The sequence below is a fragment of the Dermacentor silvarum genome, chromosome 9 (genome assembly GCF_013339745.2).
Source record: "Dermacentor silvarum isolate Dsil-2018 chromosome 9, BIME_Dsil_1.4, whole genome shotgun sequence".
Lineage (NCBI taxonomy): Eukaryota > Metazoa > Arthropoda > Arachnida > Ixodida > Ixodidae > Dermacentor > Dermacentor silvarum.
This window is the reverse complement of record NC_051162.1, coordinates 148,861,771-148,879,457: the sequence shown is the minus strand read 5'-3', so window position 1 is coordinate 148,879,457 and position 17,687 is coordinate 148,861,771. Positions and strand designations below refer to the sequence as shown.

The window sequence follows — 17,687 nt, the reverse complement described above, 5'->3', positions numbered from 1 at the left end:
ATCCCCGTACTAATTGCCCTGTGGAGAACAAGAACGCGGGTTCGACTCCCTGCACGGCAGCCGCATCCCGATGGTGGTCGAAAGCAAGAATGCTCTGCTCGAGTCCTGCGATATTGGTGCACATAAAAGAACCCGAGGTGGTCAAACTTATTTCCTAGCACCCCCCTCCCCCCCCCCCCCTGGCTACGGGGTCTCCCGTATCGCGTTTTGCGATTTCGTGCGTTCAACCTTTTGAATGAATGAATCAATGAATCAATCAACCAATCATCTGTACCACATAAGTAGGACAAACCGTGATTACTGTGCCGCGTATAAATCTCCCATCTCTAATACGTCTTTCATTAATTAAAATTATACGTTATGAGGCTGGACGCGTTTCAACACCAGGGACGTAAAGCAAAAGAAATGATTGTTCCGTCCTTGGTGCCCAGCACGAAGTACTGGAAACAACGCGATCGAGCTTAAAGGCTCATCTCGCTCGGGTGTTAGTAGACAAAACGCAAGCTCAAGTTACTCAAACATGTTCCGTTACATTTAAGACTTCTTCCACAGTCAATAAAATGCAGTCTGTGCAGTCTATAAAACGTCTAAGACGTTTTACTATCAAGTCTGTCGATTGTCTAAGCTCAGCCTGCGATAGCCTCGCATTCTTCTGCCATCTATAATGCCTATTGACATTCTAAAATCAGCGCGTCCGGAGACATATAGACGAAAATAGAATAAAGGAACTGTAATTCTCACTGAATTTTGTCTTTACAGAGTATGTACACACTTGGCTAAAAAGATCTTGGCTAAAAAGAAAAAGCTTATAGGAGATCAACGCTGCCTGCAGATAGTCTGCAGACAATCTACAAACTGCTTAAATTCATTTTATGAGGATGCAGTGCGGTAAAAAACACAAATACGCATTGTGGTTCGTGAAAGAAACATCGTTTATTAGTACAGTATTTTGATTATTATGCACCCATGGTGAAACACATGCGCTTGCACAATGGTGCGTCACAACAGAGTCACACATTATAAGGAACGAAGGTTATATCACAGACGAGCACCGCAAGTGCAAGAACACCGCGCCTATGCGTTTCCCAGAGAAAACCGAACACTTCCAGGTGCGCATGCGAGTGTGTGTACGACAAAATATGATATCATTGCGAAGGCCACTTCAGAGACTCGCGGTAACGATACTGACATGCGACGAGTTGAGATTCCAAGGCTATCGATGCACGTAACCACGCAGTTATGCCGTAATAGAGAGTTTTAATCTGTCCGCATAGCATATTATCCTTCACGGAACTGGTGACGCAGACCTGAACAGCCGCGTTAGTGGCGTCATCTAGTGGCGGGCGCAGATACTGTCCAGAGAGGACAAAGAACTAAAGTTGCTCTGACCCAGCACTCATCTACTTAGCTTCTTGTGTTAAAGCGTCGGCAGTGACATAATCGTCAACGTGCAGTTCTTTTTTCTTCGACCTTTGTAAGATGGAAACGTCTTTAACGCGTCGTTCTTGGAGAAACCATCACAAAATGTCGCTGCCTGCAGTGTTACTGCACTTCACGTCTGCGGTACCACGGCATTCCGTGGAGGGTAGCTAGTATGGTATACGGGCAAAGTAAAACTCTCTTAGCCCCGCATTCAGAAATGCGCCTTAACTTGAAGTCTATGCTTGATTTGGCCAAGAGAACACCTGACATGAACGTGCCAAAAAATAAGACAGTGAGCATCTTGGGCACGTTCCCGCCAGGCCTTATCTTGACCAATGTCAAGCACGGGCTCCAAGTTAGAGCGTATTTCTGAATATGGGGGGTTGGAATATATCCAACCATCAATAAAACTGGTCAGCTCTCATAAAGTATTCGAAGAAACAGAACCCTTTCGCGTTGAAGTGTGATGCACTCACACAGCTGATGACAATGCTTGCGTAGTCTAATGTCCTGTTTTACAGTTTAGTATTATTCCGGGACTCATTCGCGTTATATTCGAGGCCTTTCAAGAACTCAAGCACGATAGCTTAACCTGACCGTACTTAATGTGAGATTACACAGCTCTTCGCAGTCTAGGTTGCGAGTGACTGGCATCGACTGCAGCCTAGGCAACGTGGCAACATTTGACAGGCATTGGCAACTTCGTCTACTTAAACGTATACGTTTGCAACTGGTCTGAGTTCACCATACTTTAATCATATGTGCTTGAGCCTTGAATGGAATTCGAGATGCTAACTGCTCGCTGAGTGGAATGGATACATCGGTCGCTTCCAGGCTACAGTATAGTAAACTACGTATTAGTCTGTGCTTATTAGTCACGTGTAAAACACGTATTCACAAGATGGCAGACACAGTGGTAGCCTTGAAATACGGAAGGTTTTTCAGGGCTAATGCCACTGTGTCTGTCATCTTGCGAATATGAATGGTACTATCGGGGTGTGCATAGTGAACGATTCGTGGCATTGCTCGCTGGGCCAATCTTGCAGGAAACGCACTCGGCCGTTCCCGACGGCAGTGATTGGCCTGGAATTTTAACAGCGGAGCTATTGAAGCGGGCCGTAATGTGTCAACCGCGAACAGAAAATGTGGGCCGATCCTGGCGGAAGTGCAGAAAAAGTCCAAGCGCAATGGCACATACTCCTCTGAACTAGCGAAGCTGAGCCTGGCTAAGTCTAGCTAAGCATGGTTGGGACTGCTTAAGCTTAGTTAGTCATCGATAGCCAATCAATAGCCAATCAATAGCTACTCGATAATGGATCAATAATCAATAAATTACGGCAAATGCTGGGAATGACTTGGTAGTGCTTAGCCTAGCCCAAATACATGGCCAATAGCTTGAGATAGCCAATCGATAGCCAATCAATAGTTAATCAATAATCAATCAATAATTAATGAATTCCGGAAAGCGCTGGGGACAACTTAGCAGCGCTTAGCCTAGCCCAAATACGTGGCCAATACCTTGCGATAGCCAATCAATAACTAATCGATAATCGAAAAATAATCAATAAATTTCCGGAAATGCTGGGGATGACTTGGTAGTTCTTAGCCTAGTCCAAAAGCCAGGACTAGCTAGGTGCCCATCAGCTCCGCTGTCTCTTTAGCATTGCGCCTCCACTGCAGGCTACGCTATTTTTTTTTTGTTTTTTTTTTTTGGTTACGCACTTCGATACTATTGCGAGACCGTGTAATTCCCCTAAGTGGAGCTGGCTAGCCAGTGAAACCATTGCGAACGACTTAAGTGGCCCGTTATAAGGCTCGTGCAGCAAGCTCAATAAAATAAATAGAAACACTCTCAATGTTTCAAGATAAACTAAATATCCACTCTGAGTGAACACACATGCAAAATCAAATTAACCTAGGAACTTAAATTATACACCCTGTCCATAAATATTGTAGCGAGAAATACGAAAATCGCTGTCAGAAGAATAATAACGTAATTGTGAATTCCCGTATTTAACACATCTGGTCCTTTATATTATTTATTGTATTTAGGTTACTACGATAAATTGGTCTTGAGGCCCCGGAAACAGCCAAAGCTTTCTTGCACAGCTATTGGCGTTCAAAGGCTCCTACAACCATTCATCAAATCATGGCCGCAGGCACAACGGAACTTCGTACGTGGCCGCTAGAGGGCAGCACGATCTAATCGAGCATTCAAGTTCCCTGTAAAATCACCATGGCAACCAAGGGTTACCATGCCCTCTCGAGCGATATAAAAGGGAACACATCAATTGCCTTCGAAAGGCCGCAGTGGCAAAACGGATGAGCCTCGCATTAAAGTTCAATGCGACCAAGCTTTCAACGGGAAAAGCTGCCAGTTACGTAATCGCACGTCGCATTTGAATTGAGACGTCACGAATAGTGGCTGCCTAAAGTGAATTCGCCGCTCCCTCCCATGTGCTCACCACTGGGCATTGTCGGTTGCAGTGTGTCCTTAGTAAATGTTAGCGAAACAAAAACTCCTTTGCCCTGCCAAATCAACCATCGGTCGTGGTCGACTCGAATTGGAAAATTTTTGTGGCCCTTTTAGTCTCTGGCGTTTCTGCTAATCATTTGATTGCGCAAAATATCATGTAACACATTGTGAGTTTTACGGGAGGGTAATTACGCGTCCCTTCAACAACCTCCTGCCAGATCCAGATAGCCGCCAAAATTGCCACATCTCTGATGTGCCCTTGACGCACAGAACGTCAGTTGCTAGCACGAATCACCAGCATTCTAGCCGCCGAGAGAGGCACGGTACCGAATAGCGGCGTTGCAGGGATGCTACGTAACAATCGCAACAGTTGCTTCGAACGTGATCATGTCGGTGCGCCAAACAGGTTCCTCAGAGGAGCGTTTGAATCACACAACCACAACAAAATGACGCGCTCGGTAGGACTTTCTGCCAAAACGTAACAAGGTCAAAGTGATCACTATGACATTCAGGATAATATCGTAAGGTATATTATAAGAACAGCCAAGCTGCCTGAATAGCTTTTAGTTTTTTCAGTTTTGTTCCGGTAAAGTTCATAGCAAAGTAGGGGAGGAAGCGTCAATAAGGTGCTTGTGGTCTCACCAATTAAGATAAACAAGCACGAGTTCCGTGGCCGGCATCATCGGGCACTGATAATTCAAGAGATCATTGCCGATATGCCGCAGGCAGGGCAAAACGGCCGTCGGCATGATGCTTCAAGCACAGCCACAGTCCTGGACAGGTGGGCGCGAGTCTTGCACGCCAAACCTTTGCCTGATACACATGCCACGCACAACATCCAGGACACCTTTAAATACATCTGGATGGCATATCAAAGATTGCAGTTACATCTGACAGCCGCCACGGACAAAAAAAGAAAAGGCTTGCTTCGCATTACTGTAGTCCCATTCCAGTTCCTCTTGACAGCTCTTTCTTCGGCATCCGAATGATGCGGACGACGAGGAGCGCAGGAGGCACAGGTGTCGACCGAGCATGAACAGTGTCCGATCAAATGTCCAGGCACCTCAGCTTCCTGGTAGGCACGTTCGACACGAAGTCACTGCTCACTTCCGCCACGGGTCCCAGCCCCAGCGTCACCGCCCTGTTCCTCCTGGTCGCCGTTGTCCGAAAACAGGGAGAGCCGTCGCAGCTGCTCCCAGGCCGACACGGGCGCCTCGTAGGCGCTCATCTCCTGCAGAGCCTTCCACGAGTCCTTGAGCCTGGTTCTCAGCAAGGACTCGAGCGTGAAGAGGTGGTCGTCCCAGGCGTCCGGAACCTCCTCCTTCATGAAGCGCGCCAGCTTGAGCACGTACTCGGCGTTGGCGCCGCAGAAGCCCCGGGCGGCCAGGACCTCGTCGGCCAGCTGGACGGCGCTGGCTGGTCCCAGGTAGAGCGGGTTGTTGGGCGTGGCGATGTAGACGAGAGCCGGGAAGGGTTCCTCTCGCGGGTCCCTCGGCCGGAACTGGACGAAGCGGACCGAGTAGCCGCCCAGCTGGGCTTCGCGTTCGTCGAGGTAGCCGAGGGAGTCTCGAGCACTGACGTCGTCGTCACGGAGCAGGAAGGCGCGGCCCCACACCTGACCCTGCGTATGACGAGAATACAGAGAAGGCCAGCGATGTTACTAACGCTGTATGTGACGGGCGTTTAATGTCAGTACAGTCCCTACCACAGCGAGGGTCAAGACGAAAGACAGGACACACGCGCCTGCTACAGCTGAGCATTTACTGGGTCTGTTTGAACCCTGCCATCTGGCAATTTCAGCTTATGTTTATTAATTAAAGGCAACGTCTTTCTTAGCAACTTTACAACTTTATCACTTTTTCGTATCGGGTATGTTTCAACTCTCTTTCCTGGGCCGATCCCGGAGGTGGTGCACAGCCGCCGTGTTTGAGCTCTGTGATTGTTCCGCACTTTTAATATTCAAGTCTGAGAAGATTTAAGATAAACGACGTCTGCGCTGTCGGTGTTTTGTTTCGTGACATTTGTTTGTGGGCTACCATTCCCGAAATTTTGAGGAATAATATCGTCAAGAATGCAAGACCTGGTATGAGCAACTTTAGTGATAGAATGGTGTGGAAATATAGACCGCAAATAGCGCATGTCATATAGAATCATCATCATCATCATCCTATATTTATGTCCACTGCAGGACGAACACCTCTCCCTGCGATCTCCAATTACCGCTGTCTTGCGCTAGCTGATTCCAACTTGCGCCTGCAAATTTCCTAACTTCATCAGCCCACCTAGTTTTCTGCTGTCCTCGACTGCGCGTCCCTTCTCTTAGTATCCATTCTGTAACTCTAGTGGTCCGCCGGTTATCCATCCTACGCATTACATTGCCTTCCCATGCAGCTCCATTTTTTCCTCTCTGATGTCAACTAGAATAACGGCTATCCCCATTTGCTCTCTGATCGACACCGCTCTCTTCCTGACTCTTAACGTTAGGCCTAACATTTTTGTTCTATCGCTATTTGTGCGGTCCTTAACCTGTTCTCGAGATTCTTTGTTAATCTCCAAGTTTGTGCCCCTTATATTAGCACCGGTAGAATGCAGTGATTGTACACTTTTCTTTTCAACGACAGTGGTAAGCTCCCAGTCAGGATTTGGTAATGCCTGTCGCATGCACTCCATCCCAATTTTATTCTTCTGTAAATTTCATTCTCACCCTGTGAGTAACTGACCTAGATAAACGTACTCCTTTACAGACTCTAGAGGCTGACTGGCGAACCTGAATTCTTGTTCCTTGCCAGGCTATTGAACATTGTCTTTGTCTTCTGCATATTAATCTTCAACCCCCCTCTTACACTTTCTCGGTTAAGGTCCTCAATCATCTGAAATAGCATATATATACTTAAACATATACGGAGCCTCACGGCAACGCCGACGACAAGAATTCGCTTGGAGTTCCCATAAAGTTGTTATCGCAATAAAACGGAATGTGCAAAAGTAGCCATACAAAGGCATTGCGAATGTGCCACCCTGACATCCCGGACACTCCCTCCCCATTATTGTACGGCGAAAACAACAAAAACCATTTCAGTCATCTTCGCCTAGTCCCTCGTTCTAAGTGCATGTAGTTTCAAAGAAGAACCATCACTAACTCGCCCACTTTGCTACTATTATCCATTATCGTCGTTGACATCATCATCATCATCCTAGCTATATCCACTGGTGGGCGAACAAGCGAAGCCTCATCCTGGAGCCAAGATTTCGACAAGGTGCCTTGTCTGTTGGGTGAAACACCTTCATACTACTGTTTGCCGCACCTGTGCAATCTATGCAATCGTACATTTCATTCCGTTTGAAAACGTATCATTACGTCCTGTTTGTGTCCTCCAGGCTTCGAAGAAACGCGAAAGGAAGCGGGTGACGGCACAATACGTCCTTGCTTCACAAATCCTACAGGATAGACTGACGCGGGCTTAACGCCACAAGCGACAGGATGTCACATTGCAGCGCTCCGGAATAAATTTGACACCCTGGAGCCCCCAACGCGCAGCCAAAGCTATAGGAACACGAACATTTTTGCAATCTGCGTGGTCCCATCAGAATGCGACCGTCACGGCCTGGTTTGATCCCGTGACCTCCCGCACTCCAGCAGAGTGTCATAGCCACTCAGGAATTTTGCGGCAATTTGTTTTTAACTGCGAGAAAATTGAAAGTTCTACTACTTAAGAGCGCTTTATAAATAATATAGTTAACTTTCAAAGCACCCAAGATGAGAAAAAATACAGGTAGAAATACCTATATAACGGGTAACGTTTACATGTCGTGGTTTTAAGAAGCAGGACGACAATGACGTTGGTTATTATGAGCAAGCAGAGAAGAAGAGATTTGGGGAAAGACGGTCCATCGTCTATATATATTGCTCGAATGTGTGAATAGTTTATAAATATATTTTAACTTTAATCTCTACCCGTAACAATACTTCGGAATGGTGGGCCTACTTCCATGTAAGTCTAAGAGGCACCGCGGTAAGGTTTCTTAGTCTGTTTTCTCAGTATTCACAAAGTTTAGTATTCTTTCCATGAAACATCCGCTGCGTACTCCGCAGTAAATTTAGACAATGCACGCCTGTTTCCAGCTGCGCGGAAAATCTTTCGCTGCGCAAATAAAAGAAGGAACCGAGGCACACGCAAAAAGCGGCCAGCAAAACATTTTCGCAATGACCTCGACCCTGAAAGGACAGACCATGACGCAGCTGCATCAGACAGGCTGTCATGTTGACACGGAACCTTGCTCTTGAAACCTCGAACCCGCCAAGCTGTCTACGGCCTGTCACCGCTGGACTCTGAGCGATTGGCGGTATAAACAATGACGTACACGTAACGGATTTCTTTTTTTGTATGCTCACGCATTTCGATCAATGCCGAGAAACGCCTTCGAGTCCGCGAAAAACAACCCCGGAAGAAAATGCATTGTTCGTTGGCAGAGCGCTGTGCATGTGTGTGTGATTCATGTGCAAAATGTGGCGTAACATGGTGGCCTGTGGACAAGCGAGCAAGCGCGAAGAGAGGCGCACTTGCGAAACAATGCGAAACGAAGGAACATTTTCTTAGGTACGCCGACGAGACCTCGCACATGACATTGCTGTTTTTCGAAGCGTATGTATGTATGTATGTATGTATGTATGTATGTATGTATGTATGTATGTATGTATGTATGTATGTATGTATGTATGTATGTATGTATGTATGTATGTATGTATGTATGTATGTATGTATGTATGTATGTATGTGTGTGTGTGTGTTCGTGTGTGTGTGTGTATGTGTGTGTGTGTTCGTATATATGTGTGTATGTATGTATGTATGTAACCTGCAGGCGATGTGTGGAAAATTGAACAAGCCGAGATAATAATGCTTCAAAATCACAAGCAGCAATGAAAATTAAGATACTTAGAACACGCCCATTGCATCCTAAGACACATCTTAAGACATATATGACTTAACCCATAGTGAATTTTAGGCAAACCGAAAGTATTTTTGAAAGTTCATTCGTACAGGATGAGAACTTATGGACGCACGAAAGCTAGCAGAAACTTCAAATTTCTATACTGTATACTGTAGCTTATGCACATGTGTTTAATGATGCTGAAGATACCAACATGTGTTAAAATGAATTATCAGCACATTGAAAGCGCACACGCACATGCACGCAAACACACACACACACACACACACACACACACACACACAACACACACAAGCACACACACGCACGCACATAAACACAAACACACACAAGCACACACACGCACGCACATAAACACAAACACACACAAGCACACACACACACACACAAGCACACACACGCACATAAACACAAACACGCACATAAACACAAACACACATACGCAAACACACGCAGAAACACACACACGTACGCACACTCACAAGCGCGTATCTTTGCCGACCGAGCAGCATAGAAACCGCGTAAGAGAAAGGATTACGCAAAGTTTCTCGCATTTTATTTTTCCTAAGGCAGTCCAGGTGTCGCCTAGCATTTTTTTCTGGACGTCATCGTCCTTGCTTGATGGCGAAGCCGCCAACATAGTCTTCTCAGGCACCACGGCAATATGCCACCAAGATCCCTCACATCACGAGCCAGCACAGCGCGTCACCTGGGTCGACTTAGCGGATCTATAGGAACTTTAGTGCCAAAAAAAGAAAAAGGAAAGACAGATAGAAAGTGAAGCAATGTCGAAAATGACATAAAGCTAAGCGACTCATACAGCGTACAGCGAGAAAGTTGAAAAGTTGAGACGCCCAGTGTAACGTTTCAGGTTTGAAAGCCACACCATTGTGCGAAGTTCTAAAGAAAAAGCAGGACACGACCTGCAAGTCAAAATGGCAAAAGAGAAGCCTATACGTACCAGTATATGGTATAAGAGCGCCTTCATAAATTGGGATTTCTATGCGCCCGCGCAATCGCTCCTTTCATTGGTTACTTCGCGATATACGATACTTTCTTTCTTAGGGGTAATCCGGTAAAAGCGCATTACTAAGAGCAGCCGTCAGAAAGAACTTACAGGAAAAGAAAGTAGTTAAAAGGAAAGCAGGTAGAGTGCCCACGGGAAGCGTTACGATGTCAGCTGTCAAAGGACAGAGCTGTCAGCACGTGGGCTATGACGTCAGACACGGCGGACGCCCAGGCCGCTACCAGCTAGACCACCTAAGGCATCTCCGCAAGCCGGAGATGCAATATAACGATGAATATTAAATATTTTTAAAGTCATGAAGCATCTATTTAATGTTCAGTGACGTTGAATGCATCGCGGCACGGCCTGTATTTTACGTTATGTGTTCTTTCGCTGGTACGGAGTGCTTGTGTTGCTGCCAAGTAAATAAATAAATAAATAAATAATAAATAAATAAATAAATAAATAAATAAATAAATAAATAAATAAATAAATAAATAAATAAATAAATAAATCGCTTCATGAAGTAACATTCCATGTGAATATTCAAGCGATGACGAGGCAATTAATTGTGAATTAACCCGAGAAAATAACTTTGATTACTAATTTTTGTTTCTGCCCTGCAAAGGCGGATTTGCGATAACTATTTATGAGCAAGGGATAATTGAATGCCTTCGTCTTGCAGTGGACATAAAAATAGGCTGATGATGACTTATGAACCGCAGCACACAGTGCTACCAGCAATGACTAAGTTGATAAAAACATTTCACTTTATGTTTCTGAAAGTTCAAGAAACTGATGAGTCCATTACAAGCGACGGTAGCATGCACCTTATTTTCAGCACGAAAACAAGGCTTCCGTGCAATAAGTGTAGTAGCAAAGTTGAGCTTCACCTCCAATCTTCCGTAACAGGCATTCACGCCCGATGGACGCAATAGATAGATAGATAGATAGATAGATAGATAGATAGATAGATAGATAGATAGATAGATAGATAGATAGATAGATAGATAGATAGATAGATAGATAGATAGATAGATAGATAGATAGATAGATAGATAGATAGATAGATAGATGACATGCCGGCTTTAATGAGAAGCTGGAAATGTTAGCCTGGCTGGCTATTGGCCAAACATGCTAACTGTAGGGCACAGTTATGATGTGTACAGTTATAAAAAAAATCTCATAAACGGAACATGCACCCACAAACACGCATACACACGCTACAGACATTGACAAAGTCTTATTAAGACATCAATACGTTATTGGAGTGCATTTATTAAAACATACTTGGAATGGATGTTGAAGGCCCGAGCGTACCGCACTACTAACCCAAATCCAAACTGCGAGAGAACAACGGAGTTATACAGGCTAACAAATGGTAACGTTAGGTAAATAGTTTCTCAGTAACTACTCGTCCTGTCAACACTGGCTCAAGAGAAATCAACCAACACAGAACAGGGCGAACGGAGTGCGTGTGTTGACGTTGAACCTGCCGAATGAACAAACATGACTTGCGAAAAAAGGTCTATCGTTTATGTAACCAACACGCTGTGGACGGATCTCAGTGGGAAAAAGTTCACTTGTTAATGTTTGCCGTACGGAGGCGTTGACTAGGAAACCTCTGGGAAGCATTCATTTCATATGTTCGGAGCAAAGTGCCAACAGACAGGGGACGTTGAACAAGTAGACAAACACCGGTTCTCCTATTAGAGTACACTTCTTGGGTTCACGTCTGCAAAAAAGAAAAAAAAAAAAAACCTTATCAGACCGACGTCGCGACTACGGCGTTAGCACTTTAATCGGCAAGCAAAACTGGATCAGAAAGAAAAAGAAAAAAAAATCAGGCGCTGAATCGAGAAGAAGGAAATACAATGCGGCTTCTTATATTATTCCGCAAGCGCATCGATCCAGGATTAATGGTCGTCGCCGGTACAGGGGGATTGAGGGATGAGGAGGTGGGGCGACGGGGGGGGGTCAGAGCAAACACAACAGGTGGCTCGGGGTCACAGGTCGGTCGGGGTGGGTCACGGGGCTCCTCAAACTCCGCACCCAAAAAAAGACCCCCCCCCCCCCCCTCCCTCGTACCCCACCTACCCCGCGCCTACCTACACCTTCACACAAGGACACCCTCCCGAAGAGCTTGCACCGGGGTTCCCCAACCCCGGCCGCAGCCGACAAACGTACGTTCGGCTCGGAACCTCCAACCTGTCTTCTTCAACCCCTGAGGGGGGAAAGATTCAGTGCATGTTCAAGACGATGGGCCCGTCCCCTTTTCTTGAGCTGAGCCATTGTCGTCCAAGAAAAAGGAGGCTCAGGGTGGGGAGTTGGGATGGAGGAGAGGGGGGGGGGGGGGAGGGAGTGGTAGGAGCTGGCTGTGAGGCTTTGTGCGGGAAGGAACCAGGGCGCCAGAGAACAGTGAAACGGGGACGAGGAGACGAGGCCTTGTTCGCCGACGAAGGAGAAGGTTCGGGTAAAAGAAAGGAATAAACTCCTTTAAAAAATTAGAGCGAACGAGACGGGTGAAGGAGAAGAGAAGGCGAAATGAACAGCCGCGCGATCGGTGTGACCTTGGCTGTTTCAGTGGGAGGTCATCCAACAGGCCCCAGTAGGTTTCATCGCGAGCATCGCAATCGTCGTCATTCGTGGTGCTCAACTGCATCCCTACCGATTGTCATCAGCCATGGCGGCTCAATGGATACGGCGTTCTTGCTGCTAAGCGTGAGGTCGTGGGTTTCGATTCCCGGCGGGCCGAATTTCGGAGAGCTGCGTAGGAGTGGGATTCTCTCTCACTGTTGCTTAAGCTTTATTCTAAACTCATTCGCAAAGAGAACGAAGGTTAAGAACGGGGCGGGATGCGAAAAAGTGCCCGCGTACTTATGGCTTATTCGGCTGATCGCTTTGGAGCACTTACGGATAACTTTCGGTGTCAATGAAGGGAAAGATACGGAGGCAAAACGCGCACATGTGATAGCGCTTCTGAAGAGAGTCCCGCGTTTTAATCCACCTCTGTTACGGCTGCGGAAGAGAAAACGTAAACACCTTATTAGCAACAGTTAGGTAAGACAGAAGACACCACTGATTGTAAAAGTTTATTTATTTTGCGGCGTTTCCCTTCCGCGTTTGGGCAAACGCGAAACCGTCGCACGTGGAAGCTGCGTCGATTCAGCGTCTGTTCCGAGCAACCAAAAGCACAGCCAAACGCTGCCAGACTACTTGGTGCGGTAACACATGTGCAAGGGAGCCTTCTTACAAGTCTTGTTCTCCGAGCAGTCGTCGGCGCACTTCGTCGAGATTGAGGGCGTTTCCGGGCACGTGATCACAACATGGGTTCGTAGCCACTGCATTACGGCGTTCGAACGAACGCCCATCCCATCGGAACTTCCGCCGCCGTTCTGACATAAAAATATGGAACCAGCCCGGAATCGCCATGAGCTTTGGCGTCGTTTCGACAAGGCATCGATGCGAGATCAGATTTTTACGATAGCCGCCTGGTCTCGCCTCTGTAATTTCCTTTTCCTAGAGCAAGTCACACGTTAGGCTTAAACTCCGTCCTCTGCCTCTGCGTTCGAGCAATACCGGACACGCCAGACTTTTGAGTCAGAGTAGGGAGGTGACCAGTCGAAGATGCCATCACATTTAGGTGAGCATAAAGAACCCCCAGAGGTTAAAAATCACCTGGAGCCCTTCACAACGGCGTCTGTCATAGCCCTATAGTGTTGCCCTGGGGCGTTAAAACCCACGGTTCAATCACTCAGGTCGTCAAATGAAGGCAACAAAAATCACTAGATATACAGCAGAATCTCAACAGCGGCCTTTGTAACAGAACGCTGACCTGACATTTCCCTTGGGCTCAGAAACAAGCAGAGCTAATGCAGCGGAATGTTGGTGTCCACCTGAAAGTCGTCACAAAGCTACGAAGAAACCCATAGAGGTTCTTTAGAAAGGGAGCTCTCGTATAGGTGAGAGCTCGTATAGGCCAGAACTATTGGCTTTCTAGGCCATCCGCCCTACAAAGCAAGCCAATAAGGAAGCTAGCGGGTGGCAGGGGATAGCAAACGGATTATTAATGGACTTCTGGAAGCGATGGTGCAAGAATAGAAACTGCGTTGAATTTGAAATTAAATATTAAAAAAAGTTGAAAAAGAACCCGGCAACTGTAGAGCAAAGGTACATGACAAGTGAGAACGTAGAATTTTTCTTTCAAGTGACCATGACGTTAACGACAATTTAGGCGCGAAATTGCAGAAAATTTCGACCATGCTGTCCTCGCTAATACGTATTACTTTCCTATTTATGTTCAACTTTAACGTAAACTCGAATGACCGCAATGCAGCCGGAGTGTCATCTTTGAAGGCACTGAAAGGTCTTCCCTGCATCGCATAGATTAGCACGGAAGCTGCATTTCCCGCTGCGCCTAAGCGGCCGGAAACTCCAACGCAACGACGCTCTACCTCACACCATGACATCGCGTTGTGCGATTGTTTCGGCTATTCAGCGCCACTTCATCGATCAAGAACCAGATGAAATCTAATCGCGGGGTTCACCGTCCCGAAACAGCCCACTGACTATGCGAGAGGTGCCGTCGTCGGGAGCGCTGGATTAATTATTGACAAATCCTGGACTCTTTAACGAGCACCTGAATCTAAGCATGCACGAGTGGTTTAGTATCCCGCCCCCATGGAAATGCGGCCACCGCGAGCGGTTTTTGAATCCGCGACGTCGTACTCGACGGCAGAGCGCAACACTAGGTCCACCGCGGGCGGCATTGATCGAGAACCGTTCAGAAACTTTCAACTAGAACGGGTAAAGCTGGAAAGACGTAAGACAGTGCACCCAAGCATCACCAAGTCTCGTGTTCAACACGCAAACACACACAGGTGCCTCATAATCAGATGGTGGTTTTGCCACGTAAACCCCCATAGTTTAATTTAACAAACACACACATACAAACACACGCATACACATACAAAAACACACAAACACACAAGCACGCACACACATAGACACACACACACAAACACACAAATACACATACAAACACACACACACAAACACACAAGCACGCACACGCACACACATTGACACACAAACACACACACATACAAACACTCACATGCCTCATAATCAGATGGTGGTTTTGTCGCGTAAAACCCCATAATTTACTTTAGCAAACACAGACATGCACATACAAACAAACAAACACACACGCACACACACGCACACACACACACACACACATGTGATCCTTTCCCACTCCTGGTTTCCTCCTCTCCACCCAGCGCAGTTCCCGAGGTGGGGCCCGCGAAGCCTTCGGTTGCCGGCTGACGCTTCCCCGCGCTTAAAGAACCTGAGCTTGAATGTCGCTGAGAGAAGGCGAGCCCACGGAGGCGAGGACTAGAGACCCCGCGCATATGCCAGAGTGGGAAAGAGGAAACGCTGGGTCGTATACTTACGAAACGTGTGGAGAAACTGAATGAAGCAGCAGCGAACGAGGGCGGGGCTATAGGGGGTAAGCCGGAAGGCAGCGACAACGCTCTACGCTGTAGTAATAGTTTAGGTTTCGGGGTCGTGGCGAGGCGGCAGCGCAGTTTTTGCGAAATCGGGCGAGAGCAGGTGGCAGGTATAGATGCGAACAGAAAACGAAACAAGCAGTCGGGCTAAGGTTAAGGGAGGGATGGTTGATGTTGTAGGAAAGGGAACTGAACGTCGTCGGCGCTGACGCAGCGAGACCCTTTCTTCACGCAAGGGGGGGGGGGGGGGGGGGGGGGGGGAGTGCTAGTCCTTTTGCTGTTGTACTTTTTTTCTTTTTTTGCTGTCTCTTAAATGGATACCAAGATAAGGGAAGTCCCGTCGAGGACGGCAGAAAACTAGGTGGAGTGATGAAGTTTGGAAATTTGCAGGAATCATTTGCATTTGCAGTTGGAATCCAATTTCAGTTGGAATCGGCTTGCACAAGACAGGAGCAATTGGAGATCGCAGGGAGAGGCCTTCGTCCTGCAGTGGACATAAACATAGGCTGATGATGATGATGATGAAATGACGATATTCCGGGAAAATACTGTACTCTAAACGAAAAGAAAGAAAGAGACAGTGTTGATAAATTCGTGTTGAAAGGCCAACAGCAGCAAAATTTCGCGTCGCATAAAAAGAAAGTAAGAGTTGAAGCGATGGCGCGGATAAAGAGGAAGCTCAGCGCAAACTTTTGTGCGCGGAATGCGAACGATTGCATTACAAAGAACTCGCAAAAGTCAGTCGATTGAGCGGGACAACGGTGTCGAGCTAGTCACACCCTTTCACTACACGGAGGAAGGAAAGAACTGGGTTGGGAGCATTGCGCAAAACGACCGAAGCCAAACGAGTCGGCCCACCACGTGACCGTCCCGTCAGAGCGCGCGGTAGGTTTTAGTGCCCCCGCTGTGCAGGCAGAGCTTACGGCAGGGCAGGTTAACTGCGCATCGATTGAAAATACCGGGAACCAAATATTTACGTCCATTACGCCGAGTCTCAGAGGTCACGTGTTGGGCCGACCTTTCAAGGGTAAAGGCGAATGGTCTGCCTTCACAGGCGTGATGTAACCCCCCCCCCCCCCCCTCTGGTTTATTTCCTTTCCTTCCTCCATATTGCGCTGTAATAATTCAACCACATTGTCGAATTCGCCATCTTGCCTACTGTGATTGGCCAGCACAGCGGCTGCGCCTTATCTCATTTGTTTGCAACGGACACGGACAGGAATTGCACGGCGTGCAGAGTAGTACTGAAAACCACAGCCAACTCGCAAACCAAGCCAGTCACATGCCAAGAATATTTATTTTACGACCATTTGGTGGCACAACCGACGTTCTCCGGCATGGTCTAGTGGTTAGGATACCTGGCTCTCACCCAGGAGGCCCGGGTTCGATTCCCGGTGTCGGAACAGTTTTTTCAAACTTCCCCCTTTTTTTTTTTTTTTACATGCAGAGTTTGCTCACGTGCTATGTTTACCTCTCTGGTTTTTTTTTTTTTTTGTCTACTTCCTACGCACACCCATTTCTTTTTTAACAGGGCAAGGTCCGCCACCGTGTCCCGGCTCGACATTTCGTTTTAAATGTCTCCTCTTTCAGAAAGCGCAGCTTATATCCGCGTATACTCGACACCCACTGCCCTACCAAGCCCAACCCACCCTCCGGACGGTCAGGTGGACTTTAATAGTTAAAAGCGTCCCGCACCCACTAGGGGTCCGGCGAGGGGTTCCTGCCCATCTGACGACAGACGGGAGGCTTGCTTTTTTTCTTTGTTTCTTTGTTTCTTTGTTTCTTTCTCTTTCTTTCTCTCTCTTTCTTTATTTTCTTCTTTCCAGTATACGCTGCTCGAGGTAAGGCCGAAGTAGAGGCAGTGAGTGAAACAGGGTGGCATTGTCGAATAGTGAGAAGGCTGTAAGGCACGGGTGAGGAGGCGTCGCACACGGTATACTAAGGGGCGAGCGATGGAGCGTCGAAAACCGAACATCTGGCTGGTTTCGCCGGCGCAGACACCGGCCCGTCGCTGGACGGGCGGCAGTGAACGGCAACCAGGGTCATCCGACGCTATAGCCGCAAGCTACGATGTGCGGACACAAAGGCACCACCCGTTGAAGGGTGTTGGTGACCCGTATGCGGGAAGAACGATGACCGCTTGACCTTTCGCCTTAGACCTTACGGGATATACTATTGCGCCCGTTTTATTAAAACACACCCAATTGGTAATAAGAATGCCAAGTACCGGCGGCCTTCATACGTGAATTAATCTTGCATGGTGCTCCTGATCCTCTTTGTCTTTTCGAAGCTAACCGCTAAACTGTTTTTTTTTTCTTTA

At 47.3% G+C, this 17,687-nt stretch overlaps 1 protein-coding gene and 1 non-coding gene across 3 annotated transcripts in view; one reads left to right on the top strand and one right to left on the bottom strand.

Moving 5' to 3' along the window:
* Positions 1–914: 914 nt before the first annotated feature.
* LOC119464526 (glutathione-specific gamma-glutamylcyclotransferase 1) overlaps positions 915–17,687 on the bottom strand; it is a 51,586-nt gene continuing 34,813 nt past the window's right edge. For both annotated transcript variants that reach the window (XM_037725541.2, XM_037725540.2), the window contains one exon: positions 915–5,519. In XM_037725541.2, coding sequence (XP_037581469.1) covers positions 4,995–5,519 — 525 coding nt within the window. In that variant the 3' untranslated portion in view covers positions 915–4,994. The remainder of the gene's footprint in view (positions 5,520–17,687) is intronic.
* Positions 16,699–16,770, top strand: Trnae-cuc (transfer RNA glutamic acid (anticodon CUC)). Its single transcript has one exon. It is a non-coding gene; the product is annotated as a tRNA-Glu (tRNA).